This window comes from Peromyscus californicus, unplaced genomic scaffold (genome assembly GCF_007827085.1).
Source record: "Peromyscus californicus insignis strain IS unplaced genomic scaffold, ASM782708v3 Scaffold_7__1_contigs__length_154581171, whole genome shotgun sequence".
NCBI lineage: Eukaryota > Metazoa > Chordata > Mammalia > Rodentia > Cricetidae > Peromyscus > Peromyscus californicus.
Window position 1 is genome coordinate 87,680,550 of NW_026294595.1, and position 22,264 is coordinate 87,702,813.

At 40.8% G+C, this 22,264-nt stretch overlaps 1 protein-coding gene across 8 annotated transcripts in view; it reads left to right on the forward strand.

Moving 5' to 3' along the window:
- Fmn1 (formin 1) overlaps positions 1 to 22,264 on the forward strand; it is a 380,313-nt gene that overhangs the window by 84,112 nt on the left and 273,937 nt on the right. For 5 of the 8 annotated variants that reach the window (XM_052723123.1, XM_052723124.1, XM_052723125.1 and 2 more), the window contains one exon: positions 17,477 to 17,652. The exons of 2 other annotated variants lie outside the window; for them this stretch is intronic. In XM_052723123.1, coding sequence (XP_052579083.1) covers positions 17,477 to 17,652 — 176 coding nt within the window. Of the gene's footprint in view, positions 1 to 14,150; positions 14,272 to 17,476; positions 17,653 to 22,264 lie in introns of those variants that run through there. One more of the 8 variants, XM_052723130.1, reaches the window with a different exon arrangement.

Sequence of the window (22,264 nt, forward strand, 5' to 3'; positions counted from 1 at the left end):
CATATAGCTTCCAGCAGTGGCATTGGGTTTGTTTGCGTTTCCTTTTTGACTCGGGGACTGGGGAACTCATGAGACCTGTTGGGAAGTATAATTTTTTTGCCAACACTCAGTAGCTAAGTCATTTTCCCTTTCCCTTGTCATCCAGAATCTCTACTGGCAAAGTTCTCTCCTCTTATATTAGACTGGAATAGACCCAAAGCTAGATCATGTGGGTTCTCCATCGTTCTTAACTCTTTGATATGTAAATGATAGATCAGATTCTGAGATTGACTCTAACTTCAAACAGCATGCTCCTAGTCCCTGCAGGATCATCCATACCTCTTACTTAATTAGGTCATTGACTTTATTGCCAGACTTTATTGGTTGTAGTAGGAAATAGTGTAGGTGGTAATGATAATAGCCACCATTTATGCTTTATAAAGCATTTTAAATATTTCACTTTCTTTAATCTTCACAAAACTTTAGGGAGACATCTACTACCTCTATTATATAGATAAAGAACTTAGACTGAATTAGATGGCTAGTAATCCTTCTGAATCCAAAGCTCACACTTTTTTATTATTCTAAATTTTTCATGATAAGCATTCCTTTTCAATACAAGCATTCCCTTGTATTAAGGCTGGGCAAGGCAATCCAGTATGAGGAGTAGGTTCCCAAGAGCCAGGCAAAGCATAAGAGACAATCCTTACTCCCAATTTTAGGAGTCCCACAAGTAGACCAAGCACAGGACCCTTCTTTTTATGGTTAAATCTCTAGTCTTTTGGTGTCAGTGCCTTTTAAGATGAGAGACTATAGTCCCTATAGTCTCAAGAAAATTCTTTAACACAGTCCAGCACTACCAGATAATAATAAATAATAGCAATAGTAATTGTTATTATTATTACTATCATAAGCAGATCTGTGTGAGAACCTAGTTAAATAAATAACTATGTAGATGGATCTGCTGATAGCAGTTAAAGTAATGAGAATGCTGTCACCTGAAACTGCTAAGGTCAATATGCTCACCTGACCACAAGCAGGTAAGGAGCCAACAGTAACATAGAAGGAGAACTCATAAGCGGTAACAAAGCCTGGCCAATACCTGCAGTATGGGAAGTGAGAATAGAATAGGGAAAAAGAGAGGCAGGAAGGATGAGGAAGAGCAGCCAGGCCACAGGATACAGACCAGATGATGCAGATGCTCCCCACAGCTGCTGTGCCAGGTGCTGGGTGCACCACAGCTGTGGCCTGTGGGAGAACTGCCTGCGTTTCAAAGGTGGAGACGAAAGAGGTGGGGCTGTCAAGGAGGCTGGCAAGGAACCAAGTTTCTCTCCAATCAAGACATTTTCATGACTTGAGCATGAAATGCAACTTCCTTATCTGGAGTGTGCATTAGGGCCTTGAGGAGCTGAGGTTTGTCCATGAAGCAGGGCATGCTCCAGTCTTTTGACAGATACACATGTACATTCTCCTATGTGTGATGTTCCTGATTATTTCCCAGAAGTATTGTTTCTCTGACCCTCACTCTCCTGCCCTCCCCTTACCTTGCCTTAGATGGCACTAAACGTTTTTCCCTTGGTGATTTACTTTCACATTTAAATTGCAAGGATCTCTTTAGGCCATTACTTTCTTCACAGAGGCTGGACTTCTTGAAGGCCAGAGCTTAGCATAGTTGGTGCCTCATCAGTATTTTTACTGAATGGAGAGATGAGACATACACATACACAGAGGGAGACAGAGAGACAGAGACAGAGACAGAGAGGGAAATGTGTGTGTGTGTGTGTGTGTGTGTGTGTGTGTGTGTGTGTGTGTGTGTGTGTGTGTGTGCATGTGTGTGAGGATGGACACGTGTTTGGGACCATAAGGAGTGGACAACCTTGGTATTCTACTCGAGTTCTATTCTTTTGGAGGCAGGATCTTTCACTGATCTGGTACTTGCCAAGTAGGCTAGGCTGGCTACCAATAAGCCCAGGAAGCTTCCCGTCTCTTCCTACTCAGTGCTGGGATTTCAAGCACCTAGTACTGTGTCTGGCTTTTTGTTCATTTGTTTGTTTTCACATGTGTTCTGGGGATCACACTCTTGTCCTTTGTCTGCAGGGCAAGTTCTCTATGGACTGAGCTACCCCACCTCCATTCCTACATGGAGTTTTAATGAATGTATAAACATTACATATGATGTTCTGGACTTGTACATGGTCATCAACCAGACTCTCACACTTGGCTATCAGCTGGTTGAACAGCAACTACACAGATGTTTACAGTTGTTTAGAGAGAGGAAAACTACAGAAGGAAAAATGAAACCCTTCCAGAAGTCAAAGATCTTATCAGCCAGAGTAGGATCCTTCTCCTTCTTTTAATTATGGTACTTTATGGCCATTTGAATTCTGTCCATAGTCAAGCGATGAGAAATCCAGACTTCATAGTTCAAGCTACCATTATGCTGTATTTACTTGCTGACTGTCTCCAATAAAGGTTCATTGTTGGTCACCCAGCAGCAGAAGGAAGTCCTGAGTGCTTTGTCATGAGACAAAGAAAGACTGTCGCTTGCATGATGTTCTAGTGTACACAAACAAGCAGCTGGGTGAGTCAAATGATTAAGCCAACAATGACTTGTTCTAGAAAAGGAACAGATACAGCAAGACAGGCTTCTGGGAATTCAGTGTCCTCACACAGATTGAAAATTTCTGAGGAAACATTCAGATTTTAGTGATTTCTTAATATATGTGTGTTTAAGTCTAACTGTTAAGGAAGCACCAGGCCAATTTTTTTTTTCTTATGTCCAGGTCATGAAGTTAGTCTGCTAGGGTGCTTTGCTTAGAGTTGTGAGCTACTGAGGTGTCTCTCCCATAGGCCTGGGCTATGTGTCCTTGGAGAGTCACCCATCTGTTTCTGTGAAGTGTGGAGATGAAAGACAAGGCCCAAAAGTAGCATCCTATAGGACTTCCAGGACAGAGCAGGCACTGAAAGAAGCCAGCTTGGATTTTAATACAGAGAAGACATGAGGTAAGAAGCCAGCCTGGAAGACCATGGATTGCTGCCCAGAGAGGAGCTTGACTTGGACCTTAGGGAGCCAGGCCCAGAGCAATCTCTAAGCTAAGTAAGCAATGGACAGATGGGTGTTTATCTGGTTTCCCACACTTGTGAGAAAACAAATGATAAATTAAAGGAATAGTAGAAGCAGTTTTCAATAGTATTTCATTGACTTTGAAGTGTAGTGGAACTTCAGTGGATTAACCTACAGGAGATGTTCTGGAAATGGATGGGCTAAAGCATCTGACCAGCTCAAATCTAAGACTGGTTCCCAATATCTAAGGTGATGCGGTGAAGCTCTGCTGCCCTGTGGCTGCTATTGTTGTTCAAGGGGCTCCTGCAGAGAAGACAGTCAACATATAAAGCATGTGGTGGTGCTATTTAATGTGGGGTAGTGGGCTGTGAAGGAAGGTGCTTCAGTACATAGATCACTGATGTTTTGCTTTTGGACAAGTCTAGCCATTGAATAAGGATGGAGGAGTAATGTTAATACTTTAAGTGGAAACAAACTGCCAATGTGAAAGGGTGGCTTCATTATAATGTGTGGCATGCCATGTGTTCATAGTGATGCTGCATAAAGAAAACAGTATATCAAGTATCTGTAGAAAGAAAGACTGGAAAAAAATCCAGTGAATCATTGTAACACTCATCCCTGAACATTGGGGCTATTCTTCCTTCTACTCATCTATTTAAAATTCAAGCAAATTTTACTTCAATGGTAAATAATTGAAGGGGGTAGGGAGATGGACCCATTGATAAGTGCACTGACTGCTCTTCCAGAGGACCCAGATTCAATTCCTAGTACCCACATGACTGCTAATAGCTGTCTGTAACTCCAGTTCCAGAGGATCCAATGCCTTCTTCTGGATTCTGAACCATATTCGCATGTGGTTCACAGACATACATGAAGGCAAAATACCATACTCATAAAATTAAATAAATAAAAATGATGAATAAAAGGCAGGTAAAACAAATATCACAAACTTAACAGTTTTGCTTCATTGTTATTGACTACTCACTGAAGAAATAGGAGGCTTAGATAGCAAAAACAATAAATAATTAAATTTGTAGTGGACACTAGTTTGCTACAGTTCCTACATTGAACTCATTTACCCTAATATTTATTATCTTAAGTGCCATCCTAAGACAATTCTCAAAAATATAAAGGACTTATATTATACATGTTCACCAAAGTTAATAGAATTATACTGCATGTCAAGTCATTAAAATTCTTTTAATGTTGGATTTTTGTTTGTTTGTTTTTTAGACAGAGTCTCTCTCTATAGCTATCACTGTCCTAGAACTCTCTATGTAGACCAGGTTGGCTTCAAACTCACAGAGATCCACCTGCCTCTGCTTCTGAAGTGCTGAGATTAAAGGCATACATCATGCCCTGCTATTTGTTCCTGTTTTTATCCAGTATATTCCCCACAAAGTATTTATACATGTATTCATTTGTTTGTTAAACAAAAATCATGGGGACTTCCTGGGCCCAGTGCTGTAAGTGTCTGGGGCTGGCTTAAACATGATGGGTGCCTTCCTGCTTAGGACAGAGTGGCTACATTGTTACTTGTCAACATCTTTGCATGTTATATTTTAGCCTTTCCAAATTTATGACCGTTCCGTATTTTTTCTTCTTTTATCTTGTGTATCTTTCATTACTAGTACATTGAACAATCCCCACACTTACTAATAAGGATAAGTTTCTTTATTAGTCTTTTGTGTTGAAAAATAGACATCATAGATGGCTGTGCTCTCCTTGCACAGAAGTCCCACAGATCGTATTTGTTAGAACAAAGACACCTTTTAAATTTCATAAGTTAGTTAAGTTTACTTGTTACTAAATAGCATATTCATCTTCACATTTCAGAATCTCTTGAGTCACTGATGAAGTGTGAGCCATTCCTGTCTTGCTTGGAAATGGCCTGTAAGTGGTAAAGTTGTAGCACATCTTCTAAATTGTGAGGTTTCCCCATGGGTTAACCCTTGATGTTGGTTCATCTTTAGTATCAGATTGGATGACTGTCTCTTCTGCTGACTGATTGATCATTGGAGAGATTCATATTGGGAGGCAAGCAGCAATCAATATTGTAGGCTGAGGTCACTGACAGGGGCCAAAGGCAATAATGTGTGAAATTTAGAATGAATGGCTTTGGGGGTTTTGTCTAGATTTACTGAGGTGAAGGAGTTGTCTAGGCAAATATTGGCCTTTTAGGGTCTCTTTGAAGTGACCATCTAATGAATCAAGGAAAGGGCAGTTAAACCCTTCTTGGTGAGAACATCAAAAGAGGAATGGGATCCAGTTACATGTCCCTGGAGCTATCAGTTGACCTTTCTTTCCAGAGTGGGAGAGGGATCTGAGTGATTGGGTGGTTCTTGGTTTAGAGTGACTTTATTATCCTTTCGTTTTCCCCTACTCTTTTCTCCCCAAGCTTTTCTTCTCTAGGAGCCTTGCTCCATTACTCAATAACACAGAGCATTATGTTATTAATGTAAATCTTCTAATCATTCTCCATTTTACATTCTTATAATTTCATAATCTAATCATCTTTTCTTAATTGTAAAGAAAGCAAGATAATCAATCCTATTTGGGATTTACTTCACATTTTCATACAATATCACTATCACCTCCTTTTTCCACTCATAGGAGTGAGAGATGAATAGAAGATCCACACGTACTAATTCACTGCATCTTTTATTGTTGCTTATTATTTTCCTCTTGAAAACTTTTGCTATAGTAACTAGTTGAGTTTCATATATTTTCTGATTTCTTGTTAATCTGACAGGATACCTTTGATAAAGACCTGCCAATAAGTTCTCAGTCAAAAACCAGAGACAAAGAGATTAGTCAAAGGATGCCCAAAACAGGGTGGACATTTCTTCACACTTTCCTCCTGGGCCAGGAAATGCATTAGTAAGGAACCCCAAAACCCTCCCATTGAGTCTGAAAGTCATTGGATTTCTTGCTAAGAACTGGATTCTAACCATTCTTTTTCCACAACATGGCATCCAACCTAAGTCCTGTTTTCTTTTTTTGCTACATCTGTAACACAGTTCTGGGCTGCAGGAGTTGACGGAAATATGCGAAACATCTGGACTATGTGAGCATTTGCCTTTTCTTTCTTTCAAAAGGGGAACCACCACAATGCCATCTATAGAGAAGGAAATAGATCTGGTGTCTTGCATTGCTATTTCATCGATACAGGAAATAAATTCTATGAATAAAATAGAGAGAAAATGTAAGGGAGGCAGCAACAACAGGGCCGTTCTGCCAGGATGTTAAGACAGATACCTAAACAGTTCAAAGAAATATGTCAAATGGCAAGGTAAACAATACACTTTTTTGTTTTATAGACTTCTGTAGATATTAAATAAAGTTTTTTCAGCCACAGAAGTAATGCCTAACATGAAATTTTAGGTACTATTTAGTTCAGGACTGCCTGTTGTTTCAGATATACAAGGACAACACTAGAAAAAAAAAGCTGTGGGTATTTTCTACTACTTATAAGACTCAGACCAGTGATTGTTTCTTTCAGCTTCATGGAAACAATTTGATGACGAGAAAAACATATTCGCATTAATTGGGGTTCTCTGGCCCCTGCTGATCAGTCAGTCACCTCTGAGAAGCCTAGCTCTTGGTGGAGACATGGCCACTCAGAGCTTCCCTCTCCATGCCGTGAATAGCTTGCAGCACACTGAGAATGGTTGTGGGCCAGGGTAGCTAATCTAAGCTGTACTTTCCAATTTTCACATCTTCATTCTGTGTGTCAGAGTAGGTCCCCACACCACGTCCCAGCTATAGACACATCTTCTGAATATGGGACAGCCAAATGCTACTGCAATTAGATCCAATAGCAATGCCATGGGCGCTTGATTCCTGAGTCCAGGGTCCTGAGTGGCAGCACTCGTGTCTTTTCTCATTCCATGAGGAGTCATTTTCTTACTTTGTAACTTATGAACTTTATGAATAAATGCCCCAATTTCAGCTAGCCTATCCTCTTAAAGTTAAAAAGGGTGCGTGTGTGGTATTCTTTAAACCAAAACCAGGAAGTAATACTTATCTGTAGCTATAGCAACAGTATGTGAGAGTATATATATTTAGTCATGATGCCTTCTAGTAATTACAAGGGGTTTTTTTAGTACACTGGATTTTTCCACAGTCATCACTCTCGCATTTAGCCAACAGCATTTCAGTTGATCTGGGTTTCTTTGGGTGGCAACCACTGTTTAGTACTGAGGTCTGGACCTTTGGCAGTCTAGCCTAGAAAACACATTAGGCTGCTAACTTCATACTCAGCTCGTGTCCCACCAAATCCCCATCAATCCCATGGTTTCTCGCTGTTCATTACAACCTGCTTGTTTTTGCCTGTTCTCTTTTTCTGTCGGGTGGTACTGAAAGTGATTCAGAGAAAATCTGAGGTGGCTCCTGCTCCCCTGATCAGTGGGACCATAAACTCTGTTTAGTAAATAAACTGCTCAGAGCACTCAGCACTTAGGGCCTGGAATCATTGGAGAGTGTGAGAATGTCTTAGGAGAGGAGGAAATCCTGAGTGTGAAGGCTTGAGTGAGTGTGTGCTGTTGACATGGCCATGACTATGCCCAGACCAAAGCCTCAGACCTAGGGGAACATGTCAAAATCTTCTCTGGGTTAGGCTCAGGGAAACGACAAAGCTGCTCTCCTGGCCCAAGTGCGAATGTGGATAAAGTGTGCAAAAAACGTCTGCCATAGCTTTCTCCTCTTGAGTATCTATAGCCTGAAGATAGCTCCCTACAGAGACTGCTCCTGCAGAGATTAGCTACACCTACCTACTGATCCAGCCGTATACCACAAACCCTGCCTCTTTGATTATCTGTCTGTAATAATCCTGCCTCCTTGTTCTGCTGTTCCTGCCTTGTTCCTGCCTCTCTGTTCAACAGTATGTAATAAACACATTGAGTTTCCACAGTGCTGTGCCTTCTCCATCGGAGAACCCAGTCCACCTGAACCCGGCTTTCCTGTGTGTCCATCTGTCTGTTTTTTTTTTTGATTCCCTCGCTGACCCCCCCAATCAGGTCAAGTCCCGGGAGCCATGCAAGGTTGTGACAATTGGTGTTAACCCTTCCATTTATGTTCTTCTATATCCAGGCAGAGAGAGATACACCAGCATGTATGGGCCCTCAGGTCAGCATGTGCTTTGTGTCATACCTCAGTGGATGCTGCTGCCGCCATTCCCTCTGGAAACTCTTGAAAATAGTCATTCTGTACCATAGCAACAGTAGAAGATATTTCAAATTTGTCATTGCTTTTTCCTTGTGTATGTGTATGTACATGCTCACGTGGCGGGGGTGGTGGTGGTGGTGGTGCTCTCTGTGTGTGTGTGTGTGTGTGTGTGTGTGTGTGTGTGTGTGTGTGTGTGTGTGAAGAGTCAACAATGGATGTCTTTCTTAAATGATCACTTTCCACATTACTTTTTGAGACAGTCTCTTACTGAACCTGCAGTTCATCGATTTGGCCAAGCTGTCTATCCAGTGAGCTACAGGGACCTGATTGTGTCTGCCCCACCCCTCCAGCACTGCAGTCATAGATGCATACTGTTGCATCAACTCTTTGTGTGGGCACTGGGGATTGGGACTTCGGTCCTCATACTTAGAAAACAGGCATTTTACACACTGAGCTGTCTCCCTGACTTCTTCATTGATGTTCTTTAAAGGGTACAAATATTAAGACTCAAATTTGGATTGTTTTAAAAATAGACACGATTTAACAATTTTTTTGCAAAGAAAATAGTGTTAAGTCCCTTCAGCAAAGTAGCACCTTTACTAATTTACATCAAATTATCCCATTTTTTCTTTACTGTTTTATCCTTGCTGTAATTCACACTGCCCTGGATTCCATGGCAAATTACAGAACTATTTTAGGATTAAATTAGCTGGAAGACATTGCTGCAGGAATCGATTCATGTTGCCAGTTGCCCTAGCAATGTGTTCTTATTTCCTTTGCCAATTGGTTTCTCGGTGGCTTGAGCAATGCTGAGTCCTCGGAAAAGTCATTTCATCCAACCCGGTGGACGTGAGCAAGCCTGTGGCTTTTCCCAGGAATTGAGTGCATTCCTGCCCTTCGTGTGTACGTTTTCATTTAAATAAAGGAAGAGAGCATTAATTGTTTGCGGAGTCACCACTGGCCTGTATAATCCTACTTGAGTTGTGATGATTCAGCAAGTCTACTTCCATTCCTGAACATAAAGTGTGAGCCCACAGTAGAAGCCTGGCTTCTGAAACATTTGTCCCTAAAACACATGCCAGTCTAAACCTTTTTGTGATACTGAAGCATTACTGACAGTCGTGTGCTAATTTATGATTTTTCAGCAACCTTAAGCTGAAAGATCTCTATTACTATTTAGTGGAATCTTTCCCAGTGAATGTTTATCATGAATTGGAGTACATTGATAAGTCCCTTTTGGCCAAGAAAGATATTCAGTTCTATTCTTAGTACAGATTTGACTCACTTTATGGATCTGTTGCTTTCATAAAATTTTGGTTATGGAATTAATTTTCTTTTAGTAAATTGATTTTTTTCTACTGACATGCAATTTATATCAGAGCTGTATTTTCTAGTGCAATAATAGCCTTAAGACATAACAAAATCACACTGATGATTGCAACAGTCCGGGGGGGGCGGGGGGGTTCAAATATTGGTATGATGGAAAAAGCAAGTTAGTTAATTAAACATGATTTAGGGCTAGTTTCATGTTTGAGAAAATGGATTCAAGGTGTAATGAAAAGAAATTGTGGCATTTTAGCTGAGTAAAATGTACTGAAAAGATTCTAAACCCTGGAATAGTCTCCTGCTTTAGTGTTTTTTTTTTTTTCTGGATCATATACGTTGAAGGGAGGATAAGAATATTTAAAATACTTAAAAGTAAGTAAAATGAATATGTCTGTTAAGCCATTCATTTGAACTTGAATATGAATTCCTTATACCTACGTGTTCTGGGAGAAAAAGCATCATATTATTTCACTGTTATTGAAGACATACACTAAGCCTTGAGCTAGCTGGAGAGATTTGTGCCAGCATCAAAGATTGGGAAGGTACTGAGAAGGTATTCATTCTTAGCACGTTGCCACTGGAATTCCTTTTGGGTTAGTCAGAACACTAGGTGACTTTTGGAGAACAGCTAGCTTATTGTAAGCTCATTTACACAGGGAGGCCAATTGCAGCTGCTGTTCAGATATGGTATTGCTACCAAATATGTCTGTGGAGTTTCCTGGACCTGTGCCTTTATTGATCTTAAAAATGTTCCTCTTTTGTACCAAGTGAATCCTCTTCATCTAGGAATGACAGCAGCATACTTATTTTAAATCACTGCCTTCTTTCTGGGCTATGTCAAATTTCCCTGTTCTCTGTCAGTATAGATGATGAAGAGGGTTTGATCATTCTGATGGGCCAATTATATTACTGCTATTATTCTAAACAAGTACAGTGAGTATCAGATATGAAGGGCCTACATACATTAGTAAATATGAGCATGTTAGAGGGCAGGAAAGAGGTACCATTGCCAGTGCCACTGGCTGCATTTGTCTGAGTTCCAGAAGGAAAGTTAGAGAGTAGGTTTAGTGAGTCCAAGTTGAAGATAATTTTAGAGGTTGTTTCTGAACTGATTGACCTAGTTAAGAAAACAAGCAGGAAGGAGTTCATGGGTCCCTAGGAACTCACAAGTGTGGATAACCCGTAAGAAGACTCCTAGGATTGAAAGAGAAGCAAGTATCCAATGAGAGAAAACTGACAAGTGTTGGGGAATATTTGTTTATACTGTGAAGATGTGTCTTTGCCAAGGCATCTTCTGGTTGAATAAAGAGCCAAATGCCCAATAGCTAGACAAGAAGATGTTAGGCAGGACTTCCAGGGACAGAGAGGACTCTGGGAAGAAGAAAGGCAGAGACACCAATGAGACATGGAGGAAATCGGACATGCAGAATGAAAGAAAGTTAAAAAGCCACATGGTAAACATAGATTGATAAAATCAGGTTAATTTAAGTTATAAGAGCTGGTGGAACAAGCCTAAGGTAAGGCTGAGCTTTCATAATTAATAGTAAGTCTCCATGTAGTTATTTGGGAGCCATGTCAGAAAAGTTACCAGGGCTCACTTTATTTTTCCGCCGCAATCCAGAAATCAACCTTTGGTAGAAATCATGGGTAGTTGTGTGGCTTGTCTCACGTGTTTCTATGCTCTCAGGACCTATACTGCTGCTGGCCTTTGAACATCTAAAAATAATTGTTTCCTGTAGTTGGTTTAGCTGTGTATGGCAGGAGGTTAACTCTGGACTGTGAGTTCTGAATTTGGTTCTCCTACTTCCTGTTTCTCCCGGAGCAAAGCTAACTTCATCTTTAAAATAGGGAGACTTTATGCCTAGCTTGCAGGATCATTGGGAAGATCCCCAGTCATGTGTAATATATAAAAAGTGTATAAAACATAATAAATTCCTTGTATCAGACATTACTCACCCTTTGAAAAATCGATTTGTTGGGAACCTCAGCGAAAATTGCTGGCACAGGGCTTCTCCTCAGTACTAGTGCCTGGTAGGAGAAGAGATGTTGAAAAATACTGGTGTCAAGACACTTTGACAAAAGGCAATGATGTGAGAATCTGGATGTTTTGCAGAGACTTCTTATATTTTTGGTTGTGAGCCTAGCTTTTAACGGCTGAGCTATCCCTCCAGCCCATTTGCAGAGACTTCCAACAAGCAGTTCTGCATTGGGCACTTAAGGCAATAGCCACACTTCTCTGGCTGGAAGAGCAAAGGTTATGAGCACACAACTTGATGTGCCTTATAACTCCAATGCTGCTAACAAAACTCAGTGAAAATAATTGGTCGAACACCTGGCATGGAGTTAAGGTTAAGATCAAAACCCACTTCTATAGCTACAGCTATCAGAATTCTGTATCAGGAAAATCTATACTAGACCCAAGAGACCAGTCTTTTCTTTCTTTTGGTAACAGAAATGGCATAATAGAGTATAATTTCATATTTTCTTTTACATCATGCTTAGAACCATATTTTATTCTTGTCTCTTAAATGTTTAATATTGATATGAATAAAAGGACCCCTACTCCCTGATTATCTTGCTATGTATGTTCTCATTTCTGTGGATCTCAAAATCATTTCCAAGAGGGTTTTTTAAAATTTCATTCATATTTATGTTTTATAAGCCAGGCTTAATACTTTACAGTTTTTCTTTATCAACCAGCCTTCTTACTGTGCAGCTATCCACATAATAATTGGAATAATATTACATGAAAAGAAAAAATATTATTTGGTTTTACTTTTAGTGACTTAAAACTGTATGCTTTCTTGACTTTTAAGAGTTTTTAGTAAGTATATTCCTTATCAACCAACATACCCAGTTTTTAGATAACTTAGACATTTAAAGTACCAACATCTTAAGCATTTACTATCTGAGACTATAAAGAGGGTCTTAATGTCTCATGACTCCTACAACTTTCTAAACATCTTTCAGTCGTTTTACACCAGTTTTTACCTAGATGCCTCTCCCCCTAGTCTTTACCCATTCTCAGCATCATTTGTGCTACTTGAAATGTGCAATCCTTGTTAAAATATTCAGCATGACTATATTTACAAGGGAGTTTCCTTATTTCAGTCCTATTTTCCTCTCATTTGGCATCTATATCCCTCCCAAGAAAAGACCATATGAGAAGGTTAATGTAATTATTATCACAGTGTATATTGATATAACCCTTTAAAATAGTATTTCATTGGAAGCTATTTCTATAAATAGCCTTACTGGGTTCAAGGATCATGTATTTGACCTTCAGTGAAGAAATGTCTTAGTGTCTCCGTGAAGACCCCTGAGGAGCTTAGACCAGAGCTGATCAGTCACTAACCTGGAGCAATTACATCAAATAATATTAATTCTGTCTTTTTTGGGGGGGGGCTGAACAGACTTGAGATCTACAGTACCGGAGTGCTGCCGTCAATTCTTATGAGCTCAATTACTCCCTTTAACTTCTTTGATACAAAGTTCTTCTTCATGCACATGGTGATATTCAGTGTACCTCCATTACATGTAATATTTCTTTAAGCAAGGACTTATTTGCATCCCTCATGCAATCCAGACACCCACAGCCTAGGAAATTTCCTGGGAGAAAATTATTTAGAGTCTAGTTCATTACCAGGCTTCTCCCTGTTATCCCACCTTTACTGGTGAGGAAGTGATGATGCTTGGTAGCTTCAAGGTTAAGCAGTTAGTATTAGAGGCAGCCAGGAATCAAGCTCAGCCATCAAAGCCCTGCCAGTGCTCTTCCTCACTCCCTCTTCCGTCTCTTACCTCAGTATCCCTATTGGTGGAGTGTCCATAAGTAATGTCCTTCTCTACGTAGCATAGGAGACTGGATTGTCATTCCAGCTCTGCTACTAATAAGTGTTCTGGAAATACAGAAATTCTCCTGGGATTTAGTTTCCTCAGCTGTAACATGGGTGGGTAGGTGAAGTAGAACCCTATTTTGTTTAGTTTGATGTTAAATATCATTTTAGATATTCAAGCATTTCATTCATTTGATAGCTATGATCCTTCCCTGGTAGATTCTCAAACTGCTATAGCCTGCTCCCCAGTCCTTCCTACTTCCTGACCTACCAGCAGCCTTCTTCCACTTAGACACACCTTCCTCCTCACATAATCCCATCTCATGGTGCTGAGGACCTGCTGCTCCTTGCTCATGTTTCTCCTGGAATGTAATAACAAGATTTTTTTTCTTCAAAATTCTACCCACATTGGTAGTTCCATTCCATCTCATCATTTACCACCACTAGAATGGGAGTTGGGGCATGACACTACAGAGCACTGATTCTGACCAAAACTAGCCACGAGACTCTACTTTTACCAGAGCTATGGGTATGGGTGTGAACAATTGTGTACAGAGCTGTGCACTATTACGTTGCCCACACTCATTCAGCCAGAGCAGGCTGCATGGCCAGATCCAACATGTATACAAGAGTGAAATCCTGAGTTCACACTGGCAAAGCAGGGAGGGAGCCAAGAATTCAAACAGTAATACGTGTGCCACAGGCAGGGAGATGGGTTGCACTTGGGGAAGGTGGATTGTGAATACTGCCTCCGTTGTACACGGCATATTATTACCTTTTCTTTCTGTCTACTTCCACTGTTTTCATGACTGACAGCAGCCCCGGGGTTGATGTCATAGGTTAGCTTCAGCAAAGTGCAGCTCATCTTCATGTGAATGGTTGGGGAAAGCACAGACTGGAAAGGTAAGCCACCTTACCCTTTGTGTATCTGTGCTGTCTGTCCAATTAACCCTTGTGTGTATATGTGATCAATCAAGGGGCCATGTGCCACCGAGAAACAAAACAATTAATACATATTTAATACCATTAGACTCATAACATCAAAGGGAAAGACAGTTGATTAAATTGATGAATTCCAGTGTTTGAGAAAGATATTCGACGAAAATCTAACACCTTGAAAATCTATTTGGGGTCAGTTGGCTATACTGACACATTTACTTGTTTTAAGTTTTTTTTTTTTTTTGTTTACTCAGCTAAAAAAAATAATATGGGCATGCCCTATTTAAATAAATGTAAACATGTATATTATCTTACAAATCATTTGTTTTTATTTTAAAAAATACTTTATAAATTTGTTATTTTTTTTTTAAATTTGAATTCATCCTCTGTCCTTAGTTTGTCAAACTTCTGAGATAACAGTTTCATGTAATCTGTTTCCTTCCTGTCCTGATGATCCTTGTCAAAATTATCACGCATTGTGGTTTATCTTGCATGTTTTCTTCATAGGTTATTGTCTGGTTAGATATTAGGCATCAGAAATTGGCTCTTTAAGATGAAAATCAAAGCTGGGCGGTGGTGGCACACGCCTTTAATCCCAGAACTCAGGAGGCAGAAGCAGGCGATCTCTGTGAGTTTGAGGCCAGCCTGGTCTACAGAGTGAGTTTCAAGACAGCCAAAGCTACATAGAGAAACCCTGTCTTGAAAAAGACAAAAACAAATAAACAAACAAAAATGAAAATCAACTCCAGAATTAAATTAATTTTTATTGCTTCTGCTTAAGCTTTCTCTTGGTTTTCCTCTGTATAAAGAGTGAACTGGATTGCATGCCTCACCTCATTAATGTGGTGTTGGCTAGACACTGCAGGTATGTGAGTGTGTTTGCATGTGTGTTCACATGTATAGACACACAGGTGTGTTTTAGCTGAGAACACAAGCCTTTGCTATTGTGTGAATTCACCACTCTTTGATACCACTATTCATACTGTAATAATAAACTTAGTCTCACCAGACAATATGCTTTGATAATATGAATGTCTTACCTGAGGTGCTGTACAATGCATTTTGTGATATATATTATGTGTATATAGTTATGGTAATCCATGTAACCTTCATCCAAAGCCAGCATTTACTTCATAGCCAAAGTGCAGACTGTAGGGATCGATCTAAGTGAGGGGTCTGGTTAGTGATTATAGACCTGAGAAGTGAGACAGCATGGTGAGAGCACTCCATAGGTTTACAAGGGTATGATGTGAGTCCTCCGGAGGTTTCCTCCTTTCTTAACAACAGAGACAGAATGTTCTAGGAGGAAGGATGAGCCATCCCACAGCCACTAAAGCCACATGAGCTTCAGGTCTTCACAACAGTGATTTCCTTTCCAGACTGCATGTGGAGGTGCTTTGAAGTTCTTTTAGGCATTAGCCTTTCCCCCTGCTTCTTGAGAACAGGAGTTAGGGACACCACAATACATGACTCGCTAAGTCAAAGCTGAGGTGAACAGCTAGCTGTATCTTCTGCTGATAGCAGATATCAAGGACCTCAAGTGGACAGAGGCTCATCTTGAGGCACTGTGTCCTTGTGAAGAAAGTACCCGAGTTCACTTTCCAGACAGACACCCTACATTTGCAGAGATCACAGTGAACTCCTAATGTCCTGGACTCTTTTTTTTTTTTTTTTCCCTAGTGACTGAAAGTGTTTTTTGGACAGCCTTCAGAGGGCAACTGTAGAAACATTGTGACCTTTGTCATTTTCACTTGAAGGGTGATTAAAACTCAACGAACCAAACTGAACAAGCAAACAAAACTCAAAACTTTAAGTGTTCTCAACTTTTCTGACTCTGAAAATGCTACTCTCATCTGAGAGAAGCATGCTGCCTTGCAGCCCTTTGTGTGCTGAGTTATTCTCAGCTCAGGTTGCTTGTGAGTCAGGTTTTCAGCTGGCAGAGACCATCAGCTGGCTTTGGATCACTGCCAGAGCTCCTCTCTTACAGGGATTATGTATAATAAACACCCTATCACATATCCAGTGATCCCCTTTGCAAAAAGACACTAGGCCTAAGACTGTGCATCCACTTGGTTGCTCCAGGTTTTGCTGAGGCTGCTTACCAGGAATTTAGAGCGGACCAGGAATGCCCGTGCCTCGAGAGGCTTGTCTGTCATTGATCCAATCTAGTATTTCCCAAACTGCATTCCAGTAGAGCACTAATGGTTTACAACCTGTTTTGCTCAGCAGATGTTTAAATGGATCCCATGACGAAATAAGTCTGAGGAACTCCCATTTGATAGGTTTAGGGTTTTTTTTTTTTTTTTTTTCACTAAGGGGCATCTCAAGTTCTTCAGTAAACTGACATAAACTGTGGTGTACCCAGGGATGGAGCATGTAGCTTTTCTGACCATGTCATCCTTTTATCACAGAACTTGTGTTGCCACTCAAAAGAATGTCAGGCATGTACATAGTTTCTGAGAGCATAGCCGCAGGTGTTCAGCTGCCTGGCTTCAAACCATTGCATCTCCTTTACCAATCTTATGAACGTGAGACTGTCGCTTACCTTCTCTGTACTTTAGTTTTCCCCCTTAAAACGGGAACACTGGTGTTTCCTGACTCTAGGTTATGTTGAAATTTGAAGACAGCCCTACTGTCATCCTGACATAGTTTAGGTAAGAGTAAGTTAGCTGAATATTCTGGAGATGACAAACATCAGTCCCAAATGGGTTATTCATGCTACATTCCCTCATCATCAAACTAACACATGCCAGTGTGCACAGTGCATGAAGATTCTGTCCCTGGAAATAAGGCACAGCCGCAGGCCCAGACGAACAAATACATTGTGACTTGGCTTGGGTGTGACACCATGGAGGAGAGGTGCTAAGAACCCATGCCTCTATTCCCCTGCCCCTTCCCTGATTCTATTGTGAATAGGCACAAACCTGGGCTGGCAAACATGTCTGTGTCTCCATAACGAAGAGCTAGTAGACCAGCCTTTTAGAGATGAGGGTATATGCCTGAGACCCCCAAAAGAGTAATTGGGAAAGCCCTTTTCAAGGACAATAAACTCTAAAAAGAAAGTGAAGTCAGAATATGGAGACTGCCTTGTAGAAGCCCTAAGCTTGCTGACTCCATTGTCTTTCATCAGCCTGCTGTGTCATTGACACTCTTCCCTGTGTTTACTTAGGTGTCACCTCTGAAGGCTTTCCCTGTGACAGCATCAATGAGCAGACAGCTAAAGACCTTCCCAATAAGGATGGAGGTGCTTGGGTCCTGGGTTACAGAGCTGGACCACCCTGTCCATTTCTGCTCCATGAAGAAAGAGAAAAGTCAAGCAGAAGCGAATTGTACTTGGATCTCAATGTAAGTAGAAATCTTCCTGTTTAATCTGTGGTTCTTTGTGGTCAGCAGAGGCTCATTTAATATGTGCTTAGTGTAAATTGTATATATAAAGTTGCTGAAACTGTATTTTATATGTGGGTCATTATTTGAAAAAAATCAATGGGCTGCAGCAAACCAAGGCCATCTGAAATCTGTGCACTGCAAGGTGACTGGGTCAATAGTTTCTTTTCAGAGCACTCTGTCTCATTAGCTCTGATGCCTAAACCTCCCTGTGGGAAGAAGCCCATTTGCTGCTAGTCACTTAATATCATTGTACTAAAAATTTATGAATAACATATGCTAGCTGACAGATTTGCTCTGCATTTTCCAGTGAAACCCAAGTCACCTGTCTTCATTGCACATCTATAAACCTTCCTTTCTCGCCAGCTGCTCAAATAACAGCCCAACAAGTTGGTGGGAAATCTGCCAAATACAGGATGACCCACTTAAAAACCTAGGCTTCTCCTTTCTCATTCTTTCACATATCCATTGACACAGAAGCACTGACTCCCCAGTACAAAGCATTGGGCAGGCTTTGCCACTTCCAGATTTAGATGGCAGGTTTAGAGTTGACCAAACCATCCATTCCATTTTTTACTGCCCTCTCTTCCTCATGGTTCCCTGTGGCTTTTTCTATTTTGATTCCTGTTGACAATCTCTTGTTCTCTGCTTCATTGTATTCTGATCTGAAAATAGGTGTATGGTGAGTGTGGGTTAGGCCTACAATCATCTAGGTAGCACTGGATAATTGTAGGGATGTGTTAGATCTGCCATTTTTAGATGAGTGGTAACCATTGAATAGAACTTTTTGCTTTCCATAACTATACAATAATAGTCACTGTAGTCATTTCAGAAAAACATTTGGCATAAAGAAGAAAAGCATTTTCATAGAAAGAGGTTTGAGGGTTTGGAGAGCTGTCTCAGTGGTTAAGAGCACTTGCTGCTCTTGCAGAGGAGCTGGGTTCAGTTCCTAGTACCCACAGGGTAGCTCACTACATCCTAACTCCAGCTTCAGTGTTTCTAACATTCTTCTGGCCTCCACAGGTACATGCAAGCAATCCCCCCTCTCTCTTTCACACACACACACACACACACACACACACACACACACACACACACACACACACACACAAAGGGGGAGGGAGGGAAAAAGGGAAGGAGGAAGACAAACAGAGAGCGAGATTCAGAATAAAGTCAAAAGGGAACAAACTAACAGTTGATGCACAGATCTGTACAGTCTCTTGCTTGGACTCCTTCCTTGCAAATTCAAAGCTGGGATGAGCTCAGCTTAAGTGCAACAGTGACATCTATTGGCAAATTATTTTAATCTGCGTAGGATTCAAACTGCAGGCTGCAAACCACAGGCAGCCTGGAGAACAGTGAATGGACTTTGAAAGGCTGCTTCTTTTTCTTTTCATGATTGTAGTTTTGTTTTGTTGGAAATATGACAAACCATGTAATCCCGATTTTTTTCCTTCTATGTGAATGAAATTATGTCTGCTTAATTTATTACAATTACAAGGATCATACATAGTCCTGGAAAACTATGTGAAGCACAGAGGTGCTGGGGGAATGGGGTCAACTCATTGTCTCAGCACAAAGACAGCACTGTGACACATTAATACATTTTCTTTTCTTTTTCACTGTTTGAGACTTGTTTTCATGAGGATTTTTTTTAAAGCAATCATGCTAGATTTTACAACCTTCTTTCCTTATGGTTTACCCATGCTGCTTGAAAGTCTTACGAGATATGCTTTAAGTGGTTGTCATATCAAGGGTATGCCTGAGTTTGATCATTTTCTAATTATTGAATGTTGACTTTGTTTTCATATTTGGAATAGTATTTTTTTTTTTTTTTGGTTTTTCGAGACAGGGTTTCTCTGTGTAGCTTTGCGCCTTTCCTGGAACTCACTTGGTAGCCCAGGCTGACCTCGAACTCACAGAGATCCGCCTGGCTCTGCCTCCCGAGTGCTGGGATTAAAGGCGTGCGCCACCACTGCCCGGCTCTGGAATAGTATTTATTTTTGCCCCTCAACATTTAGGACTATTTCCTTATGATCAATTTCTATTTCCTACAAGTGTTCTGGGGCTTTTGACAGGTACCACTACCCAGAAAGGAAGCTCTTTTCCTGAAACTATGTACTAAAATATATTTAAATATATATTTACACATTACCTATGTGGATATGTGTAAAAATAAAACATATTTCCATGCCTCTCGATTTTCCAATGGGAATAGTTTCTTAAGGTTCTGCAGGTCAGCAATCCCTGCCCTCTGGGATCTGGATTTCTTTTCCCCCTTTTAGGTTCTTCTCTCTTCCTCAGGCAGGGTGGCTTGAATCTTACAGGTTTGATGTTGCTTTTCCAAGTTAGACTTCCACTTGAAATATTCTCCAGTTTAGAAAATGTGTGTGTACCCTGTTAGTAACAAATGCACCAGAGGTCTTTCTTGGCTGGGGGAAGAGGGGCTGAGGTTTAGACACTGGGTTAATCAGCTTTCCATCGAGATATCTGACATACATCAAGCTTATTTTCTGCTATGGTTTCAGAGATGCCAGGCAGTGATCAGCTGGCTCCATTACTTTAGGTGTGTAATAAGGTAGACTATTCTGGTAGGGGATGCATGGTCAAGTCGGGTTGTTCAACTCCTGACAGTCAGTAGGCTTAGGGAGGTAGAGATGGAGGTGTGCAGGCACAGTGTCTTAGTTAGCGTTACTATTGCTGTGATGAAACATCATGACCCAAGGTAACTTGGGGAGGAAAGGGCTTATTTCATTCACAGTTCCATATAACAGTTCATTATCAAAAGCAGTGAGGGCAAGAACTCTAGGTGGGCAGGAACCTGGAGGCAGGAGCTGATGTAGAGGCCATGGAGAGGTGCTGCTTACAGACTTGCTCCCCATGGCTTGCTTAGCCTGCTTTCTTATAGATTCTAGGACCACCAGCCCAGGGATGGCACTACTCATAATGGTCTGGATCCTCCCATATCAATCACTAATTAAGAAAATGCCACAAAATTTGGTAATATAAACTAATGACTTGCATGCTTTTTCTGTACCCTGACTCATTCCTTACTGGTAGGATCAATCTTTTCAGTATTTGGGTTCTGGTTCAATGAGCCAGAAAAGTAACTTTGTAGTATCAGAATGTTATCCAACTGTATATTTACTTTATTGTAAATAATGGTGAATAGTGGTCAATAAATAGTTTTATATTCCTTTAAAAAAAAAAGAAAATGCCCTATAGGCTTGACTGCAGCCTGATCTTATGGAGACATTTTCTCAATTGAAGTTCCCTCCTCTCTGATGATTCTAGCTTGTATCAAATTGACAAAAAACTAGCCAGTACACACAGGGACAAAATATCCTGAGGCATACCCCCAGTAACTAACTTCTTCCAATTAGGCCCCAACTTTTTTAAGTTTCTACCACCATTAAGTTATAAACCTTTGAATAGATTAATCCATTGTTAAAGTAGAACCCTCTTGATCCAGTCACCTCCCCAAGTCCCCTCCCTTTATAAGGGATCAAGGTGTCAACTCATGAGCTTTGAGCGGGGCATTTCAGATCCAAGTCATCACCAAACCTAGGGACAGGGAGAAATATACTACAAGGCAATAGTTTGATCAACAATAGTCATTAGAGCAGCACTGTTCTGCTTTCAAATTTAAACATAGTTTCTCGTGTCACCCTTTAGACTGTGAGTTTCCTAAGCCTTTTCCTATGTCTGTGCTGACTCTCAGTTGTATATAAGGATGGAAGCTGGAACATTTAATAACTCTTGGGAGTTTGGCATCCATAAATCACAGTAGAACCTGCATTAGTCTGGGTTGCTAGAGTCCTTCCATTCAGCTGGATATTCATTATTTAGTTACAAGAAGATCTAGGATGTGAAGTGTCTTAATTTCCTTTTTTTTTTTTTTTTTTTTTTTTTTTTTTTTTTTGCTGAGATAAAATACCAGGACCAAAGCATCTTGCGGAGAAAGGTTTACGTTTTGTCTTTCACACCCAATTACAGTCTATCACTGAGGAAAGTCAGGGCAGAAACTCAAGGAACCTGAAGGCAGGAACTTAAGTAGAGGCCACGAAAGGATGCTTCTTAATTGCTTCTTCCACCTGCTTTCTTATTACCACCTGCCCAAGAGTAACAAAATCCACAGTGGGCTGGGTCCTCCCATGTCAATCACTAATCAAGAAAATGCCCGACAGGATTTTCTGCAGGGCATCTAATGGAGGCATTTTTTTCAGTTGAAGTTTGTCTTAGTTAGGGTTTCTGTTGCTGTGAAGAGACACCATAACCCCAGCAATTCTTATAAAGGAAAATATTTCATTGGGGCTTGCTTACAGGTGGAGAGGTTTAATCCATTGTCAGCATGGCTGGAAGCCTGGTAGCATGCAGGCTGGCACAGTCCTGGAGAAAGAGCTGAGAGTTCTACATCAGGGCCCACAGGCATCAGGACGAGAGAGAGCCACTAGGCCTGGCTTGGGCTTCTGAAACCATAAAGCCCACCTTCAGTGACACACTTCCTCCAGCAAGACCACACCTCCTAATCCCTTCAAACAGTACCACTCCCTGGTGACCAAACATTCAAATC